Here is an 8,414-nt window from a genome sequence, read left to right on the forward strand (position 1 = left end):
TGACACCATAGGCAGCACAGCATGCCCAGAAGGTTTCCACAGAGCTATTTCAGTGCCTCTACTTCAGAGACAAAGACCCAGAGACAGACGAGCGCTGTGTGGCCGACGCGGTCATCTACACCATCAGAGCCAATGGCATGCTGGTCTTCATACCACAGTAAGGTCATTACAGTAAGGTCATCACAGTAGAGCTGGTCTTCATACCACAGTAAGGTCATCACAGTAGAGCTGGTCTTCATACCAGAGTAAGGTTATAACAGTAGAGCTGGTCTTCATACCACAGTAAGGTCATTACAGTAAGGTCATAACAGTAGAGCTGGTCTTCATACCACAGTAAGGTCATAACAGTAGAGCTGGTCTTCATACCACAGTAAGGTCATTACAGTAAGGTCATAACAGTAGAGCTGCTCTTCATACCACAGTAAGGTCATAACAGTAGAGCTGGTCTTCATACCACAGTAAGGTCATAACAGTAGAGCTGGTCTTCATACCACAGTAAGGTCATAACAGTAAGGTCATAACAGTAAGGTCATTACAGTAGAGCTGGTCTTCATACCACAGTAAGGTCATCACAGTAAGGTCATAACAGTAGAGCTGGTCTTCATACCACAGTAAGGTCATTACAGTAAGGTCATAACAGTAAGGTCATTACAGTAGAGCTGGTCTTCATACCACAGTAAGGTCATTACAGTAAGGTCATCACAGTAGAGCTGGTCTTCATACCACAGTAAGGTCATTACAGTAAGGTCATCACAGTAGAGCTGGTCTTCATACCACAGTAAGGTCATTACAGTAAGGTCATAACAGTAGAGCTGGTCTTCATACCACAGTAAGGTCATAACAGTAAGGTCATAACAGTAGAGCTGGTCTTCATACCACAGTAAGGTCATAACAGTAAGGTCATTACAGTAAGGTCATCACAGTAGAGCTGGTCTTCATACCACAGTAAGGTCATAACAGTAGAGCTGGTCTTCATACCACAGTAAGGTCATAACAGTAAGGTCATTACAGTAAGGTCATAACAGTAGAGCTGGTCTTCATACCACAGTAAGGTCATTACAGTAGAGCTGGTCTTCATACCACAGTAAGGTCATAACAGTAAGGTCATTACAGTAAGGTCATAACAGTAGAGCTGGTCTTCATACCACAGTAAGGTCATTACAGTAGAGCTGGTCTTCATACCACAGTAAGGTCATTACAGTAGAGCTGGTCTTCATACCACAGTAAGGTCATTACAGTAAGGTCATTACAGTAGAGCTGGTCTTCATACCACAGTAAGGTCATAACAGTAGAGCTGGTCTTCATACCACAGTAAGGTCATAACAGTAAGGTCATCACAGTAAGGTCATCACAGTAGAGCTGGTCTTCATACCACAGTAAGGTCATTACAGTAAGGTCATCACAGTAGAGCTGGTCTTCATACCACAGTAAGGTCATTACAGTAAGGTCATCACAGTATAGCTGGTCTTCATACCACAGTAAGGTCATTACAGTAAGGTCATCACAGTAGAGCTGGTCTTCATACCACAGTAAGGTCATAACAGTAGAGCTGGTCTTCATACCACAGTAAGGTCATTACAGTAAGGTCATCACAGTATAGCTGGTCTTCATACCACAGTAAGGTCATTACAGTAAGGTCATCACAGTAGAGCTGGTCTTCATACCACAGTAAGGGCATTACAGTAAGGTCATCACAGTAAGGTCATCACAGTAGAGCTGGTCTTCATACCACAGTAAGGTCATTACAGTAAGGTCATAACAGTAAGGTCATCACAGTAGAGCTGGTCTTCATACCACAGTAAGGTCATCACAGTAAGGTCATCACAGTAAGGTCATAACAGTAAGGTCATCACAGTAAGGTCATCAATGTAAGGTCATCACAGTAAGGTCATTACAGTAAGGTCATAACAGTAAGGTCATAACAGTAAGGTCATAACAGTAGAGCTGGTCTTCATACCACAGTAAGGTCATCACAGTAAGGTCATCACAGTAAGGTCATCACAGTAAGGTCATAACAGTAAGGTCATAACAGTAAGGTCATCACAGTAAGGTCATAACAGTAAGGTCATAACAGTAGAGCTGGTCTTCATACCACAGTAAGGTCATCACAGTAGAGCTGGTCTTCATACCACAGTAAGGTCATTACAGTAAGGTCATAACAGTAGAGCTGGTCTTCATACCACAGTAAGGTCATAACAGTAGAGCTGGTCTTCATACCACAGTAAGGTCATAACAGTAGAGCTGGTCTTCATACCACAGTAAGGTCATAACAGTAGAACTGGTCTCAGATCAGTTGGTGCTGTCTTACCAACTCATATGGTCATTGCCAACCAGTAAATCATAGGAGTTGACAAGATCTGAGACCAGGCTAGCATTGAACTGAGCAAAAACATACAGTAGAAATCACTACAGTGATTTATGTTGAGATATTTCTCAAACAAATATCCATAAATAGGTTGATTTAAAAAGAGTACCGTAACACACTAACAACTGTGTGTGTTCCCAGGTATGGCCTGAAGGGGGCAGTGTACCTGAAGAACAGAGAGGGCCAGGTGGTGAGTGAGAGACAAGATGGAGGATGTGACTGGCAGACTGGTTCTCTACAGAGATACCTGGACCACATCACTACCACTACTGCTGTTGGCACCTCAACCTTCAACCTGTTCCAACACATCACCGTGAGTTCTACACAATTACTTTACAAATAACTTTAGACTCTTTGTGAATACAGGCCACGGGGGGGCCCACGTTCCTCCTGGAGAGCGAGCTTCCTGCAGGATTTTGTTCCCGCCCTACTCTAACACCTCTGATTCGTCTAACCAGCTGCTCCTCAGGCTTCAGGTCTTAACAGATTAACTAATGCTAGTTCTACCCCCCCCGTCCCCCCTCTTCCCCTCAGGTGCGTATCTCAGTACAACCATCACGTTGTCACTCAGACACAATCCGTCTGGAAGTGGTCAGCAACAGGCCCCACCAGGCCCCCGAGACTCAGGTCCAGACCTCCCAGCCCCAGGGGGCTAGGGGCCGGTCCCAGCTGGTCCAGGAGGTGGTTCGGCAGGCAGAGGAGGCCTCTCAGCAGGCGGAGGAGAAGAGGGGCCGGGCCTCCAAACTGTCCACGGAGGAGAGAGAGTTCAGACAGAGTAAATGTCCCAACCTCTACTCTCTCCTGGAGGAGGTCAGGGAGCTGGCCTTGCTGGACCTTGCTGCCTGTGGAGCAGGAGGCGGGGGTCTGGGAGCAGGAGGCGGGGGTCTGGGAGCAGCCGCTCAGGCTTGTGCTACATCAGCATAGATGAGGTGGAGAAGTAGGAGGAACAACAGGTCTGGGAACAGCTGCTCAGCCCTGCGATACATCAACATGGATGAGGTGGTGGTGGAGGAGCAGGGAGGAACAACAGGTCTGGGAACAGCTGCTCAGCCCTGTGATACATCAACATGGATGAGGTGGTGGTGGAGGAGCAGGGAGGAACAACAGGTCTGGGAACAGCTGCTCAGCCCTGTGATACATCAACATGGATGAGGTGGTGGTGGAGGAGCAGGAGGAACAACAGGTCTGGGAACAGCTGCTTTGGTCTGCGGTACATCAGCATAGAACACCATAAAACGTCTGATTCTGGGTCAGGTTATTGTGGGGGCGTTTGAAGAGTAAGGACGTGCAGGAGGCAAAGTAACAGGTCAGCATCAAACTTTAACACTGACTCAGGATCAGATTGTGGTGCTTTTCATGGACTTAACCAGCATGCAGACAGACCCTCTGGACTGACCACCTTACTATACATCCTGGGTGTTATCACCATGGTTACCAGACTCTACTTAGGTACATCTTCAGTCTTATTTGGAAAATGAACAGATGATTGAAGTTGTGAGATGAGATGGATGCATGTAATATTATATACATGATTACACACTGATTCAGGAACAGCTCTCAACAGGACCGTTACCATAGAAACATCTGGAACAAGCAGCAGCTCTGTTCTCAACAGGACATTTACCATAGAAACATCTGGAACAAGCAGCAGCTCTGTTCTCAACAGGACAGTTACCATAGAAACATCTGGAACAAGCAGCAGCTCTGTTCTCAACAGGACATTTACCATAGAAACATCTGGAACAAACAGCAGCTCTGTTCTCAACAGGACATTTACCATAGAAACATCTGGAACAAACAGCAGCTCTGGTCTCAACAGGACATTTACCATAGAAACATCTGGAACAAGCAGCAGCTCTGTTCTCAACAGGACATTTACCATAGAAACATCTGGAACAAGCAGCAGCTCTGTTCTCAACAGGACATTTACCATAGAAACATCTGGAACAAGCAGCAGCTCTGGTCTCAACAGGACAGTTACCATAGAAACATCTGGAACAAACAGCAGCTCTGTTCTCAACAGGACATTTACCATAGAAACATCTGGAACAAACAGCAGCTCTGTCTCTTACAATCTGGAACAAACAGAGCTCTGGTCTCAACAGGACAGTTACCATAGAAACATCTGGAACAAGCAGCAGCTCTGGTCTCAACAGGACAGTTACCATAGAAACAACACCATGAACAAACAGCAGCTCTGTTCTCAACAGGAACAGTTACCATAGAAACATCTGGAACAAACAGCAGCTCTGGTCTTAACTCAACAGGACAGTTACCATGGAAACAACACCTGGAACAAGCAGCTACAGTTTTTACCAAACATTTCTCATTTTCTGTATTTGATTGAACACATTTGGGGAGATGTAGAATAGATTCCACACAAATGGGATTCTCAGGCCATCGTTTTTACACTGAACTGTATAATGACATCAGGCACTGAGAACAATGTCATTGTACAGCCTGGTATTGTATTTTAACCGAAATATATTTTTGTAATATTTTTTGGCAGTTGGTATCTTGTGGAAAAACAAGTATTTTCAAGTGCTCTATTCCATTGTATGTTTTAAATGAATTAAAGTGCATTACCAAACCTGTTGGACAGTGAAATGTTTATTGATCTGGGTGAAGATCGTATCATGCTGCATTACCAGACCTGTTGAACAGTGAAATGTTTATTGATCTGGGTGAAGATCGTATCATGCTGCATTACCAAACCTGTTGAACAGTGAAATGTTTATTGATCTGGGTGAAGATCGTATCATGCTGCATTACCAGACCTGTTGAACAGTGAAATGTTTATTGATCTGGGTGAAGATCGTATCATGCTGCATTACCAGACCTGTTGAACAGTGAAATGTTTATTGATCTGGGTGAAGATCGTATCATGCTGCATTACCAGACCTGTTGAACAGTGAAATGTTTATTGATCTGGGTGAAGATCGTATCATGCTGCATTACCAAACCTGTTGAACAGTGAAATGTTTATTGATCTGGGTGAAGATCGTATCATGCTGCATTACCAGACCTGTTGAACAGTGAAATGTTTATTGATCTGGGTGAAGATCGTATCATGCTGCATTACCAGACCTGTTGAACAGTGAAATGTTTATTGATCTGGGTGAAGATCGTATCATGCTGCATTACCAGACCTGTTGAACAGTGAAATGTTTATTGATCTGGGTGAAGATCGTATCATGCTGCATTACCAGACCTGTTGAACAGTGAAATGTTTATTGATCTGGGTGAAGATCACATGCTGCATTACCAGACCTGTTGAACAGTGAAATGAGACTAGATGTATCATGCTGCATTACCAGACCTGTTGAAGTGAAATGTTTACAAGTGAAATACCTGTTTACATGATTTATTTAGGAGAGACTAGAGTTTATGCAAGTGACACAGTGATCTGAACAAGAGATAGATGTTTTGAGACACAGTGATCTGAACAAGAGACTAGAGATTTTTATAAAAGCATTATGCAAGTGACACAGTGATCTGAACAAGAGGGACTAGGGAACCTTAATTAAATAGACCAGTGTTTGAGACACAGTGATCTGAACAAGAGACTAGACCAGTTTGAGACAGAGGGGCAGTGATCTGAATTAAATAGACTAGATGTTTACCCAGACACAGTGATCTGAACAAGAGACTAGATGTTTGAGACACAGTGATCTGAACAAGAGACTAGATGTTTGAGACACAGTGATCTGAACAAGAGGCTAGATGTTTGAGACACAGTGATCTGAACAAGAGACTAGATGTTTGAGACACAGTGATCTGAACAAGAGGGGCCAGGGAACCTTAATTAAATAGACCAGTCTTTACCCAACACAGAGGGGCCAGGGAACCTTAATTAAATAGACCAGTCTTTACCCAACACAGAGGGGCCAGGGAACTTTAATTAAATAGACCAGTCTTTACCCAACACAGAGGGAGGGAACCTTAATTAAATAGACCAGTCTTTACCCAACACAGAGGGGCCAGGGAACCTTAATTAAATAGACCAGTCTTTACCCAACACAGAGGGTGAGGGAACCTTAATTAAATAGACCAGTCCTTACCCAACACAGAGGGGCCAGGGAACCTTAATTAAATAGACCAGTCTTTACCCAACACAGAGGGGCCAGGGAACCTTAAATAGCCCTTGTGATGAGGTGTTTTGTATGGCTGGTGATGAGGTGTTTTGCATGGCTGGTGATGAGGTGTTTTGTATGGCTGGTGATGAGGTGTTTTGTATGGCTGGTGATGAGGTGTTTTGCATGGCTGGTGATGAGGTGTTTTGTATGGCTGGTGATGAGGTGTTTTGTATGGCTGGTGATGAGGTGTTTTGTATGGCTGGTGATGAGGTGTTTTGTATGGCTGGTGATGAGGTGTTTTGTATGGCTGGTGATGAGGTGTTTTGTATGGCTGGTGATGAGGTGTTTTGTATGGCTGGTGATGAGGTGTTTTGTATGGCTGGTGATGAGGTGTTTTGTATGGCTGGTGATGAGGTGTTTTGTATGGCTGGTGATGAGGTGTTTTGTATGGCTGGTGATGAGGTGTTTTGTATGGCTGGTGATGAGGTGTTTTGTATGGCTGGTGATGAGGTGTTTTGTATGGCTGGTGATGAGGTGTTTTGTATGGCTGGTGATGAGGTGTTTTGTATGGCTGGTGATGAGGTGTTTTGTATGGCTGGTGATGAGGTGTTTTGTATGGCTGGTGATGAGGTGTTTTGTATGGCTGGTGATGAGGCGTTTTGCTCAGAAAAGCAACAAGGAAAGGAAACAGGACATCAGCTCCACAACAGGAAGTTTGGCCCGTATGGCAACATTTATTAAAGAGTAAAATTGGTTGACAACACATGACCATGTTTTAGATTTGTATAAACTTTATTGAAAATGTACTTGAACAGAGAGAAAACATCCTCAGATGAGTTGTCAGTCCTAGAAGACAGCGTCTCTTGGTGCTGGGTGAGTATGTATGCTGACAGTTGGAGCCATGGATGTGGAGGGGGTCAGCGGTTCTGTCCTTCGTGTGGTTGTGTGTGTCTCAGGCCCTGCTGTCGTTGCTCATCTCAGGAACAGGGCTGGCTACTGCTCCCTCACACACCAGGGAGTCAGCCTCAGCAGGGGAAGCCATGTTTAGAGCTCTGTCCCTGGAGTGATCTGGCCTGCTCTGGCCCTTGTCCTCTGGGTCTCCCTGGTCCAGGTCTTCATCCTCCCCATCCTGCTGCTGCTGGCTGGGGAAGAGGTGTGAGGAGGACCTGGTGGAGGGTCCGTCTGCTGACTGGGTGGCCATTTCCTGGGACTGGGAGGTAGATGGTCTGTCTGCTGACTGGGTGGCCATCTCCTGGGACTGGGAGGTAGATGGTCTGTCTGCTGACTGGGTGGCCATCTCCTGGGACTGGAAGGTAGAGGGTCCGTCTGCTGACTGGCTGGCCATCTCCTGGGACTGGGAGGTAGATGGTCCGTCTGCTGACTGGCTGGCCATCTCCTGGGACTGGGAGGTAGATGGTCTGTCTGCTGACTGGGTGGCCATCTCCTGGGACTGGGAGGTAGAGGGTCCGTCTGCTGACTGGGTGGCCATCTCCTGGGACTGGGAGGTAGAGGGTCCGTCTGCTGACTGGGTGGCCATCTCCTGGGACTGGGAGGTAGAGGGTCCGTCTGCTGACTGGCTGGAGGCCATCTCCTGGGACTGGGAGGTAGATGGTCCGTCTGCTGACTGGGTGGCCATCTCCTGGGACTGGGAGGTAGAGGGTCCGTCTGCTGACTGGGTGGCCATCTCCTGGGACTGGGAGGTAGATGGTCTGTCTGCTGACTGGCTGGAGGCCATCTCCTGGGAACCATCTGAGAGGGAGGGAGACACTTTATTGTCCTCTCCATCAAGGGTAAAATGGAAATGTATGGATTGGATTGTCAACAATGCAGCACATGAAGTTAGTCAGTGTGATTGACAGGGTCAGCGCATCACTGATCTACATATCATCTCGCATCCCAAATAGATTAGTGATTGATCAGGCCGATCCTCACCAACAAGCTCAAAGTCACGGAGGTTTTTATGTTTTGGACTG

General features: G+C 46.0%; 1 protein-coding gene and 1 pseudogene across 1 annotated transcript; one reads left to right on the forward strand and one right to left on the reverse strand.

Annotated features, from left to right (window-relative positions):
* The window catches only part of LOC124023384, a 58,065-nt pseudogene extending 53,641 nt beyond the window's left edge, over positions 1–4,424 (forward strand).
* A 2,969-nt stretch (positions 4,425–7,393) lies between these two features.
* LOC124023383 (putative protein TPRXL) lies at positions 7,394–8,176 on the reverse strand. Its single transcript, XM_046337917.1, has one exon. The coding sequence runs from the start codon at positions 8,174–8,176 to the stop codon at positions 7,394–7,396; it is 783 nt and encodes a 260-aa protein (XP_046193873.1).
* Between the last annotated feature and the right edge of the window lie 238 nt (positions 8,177–8,414).

Source organism: Oncorhynchus gorbuscha, unplaced genomic scaffold, assembly GCF_021184085.1.
Source record: "Oncorhynchus gorbuscha isolate QuinsamMale2020 ecotype Even-year unplaced genomic scaffold, OgorEven_v1.0 Un_scaffold_1623, whole genome shotgun sequence".
Classification (NCBI taxonomy): domain Eukaryota; kingdom Metazoa; phylum Chordata; class Actinopteri; order Salmoniformes; family Salmonidae; genus Oncorhynchus; species Oncorhynchus gorbuscha.

Bases quoted from the DNA above. Each gene is read 5' to 3' on its own strand.
- LOC124023383 (XM_046337917.1), bottom strand. From the start codon at position 8,176: ATGGCCTCCAGCCAGTCAGCAGACAGACCATCTACCTCCCAGTCCCAG.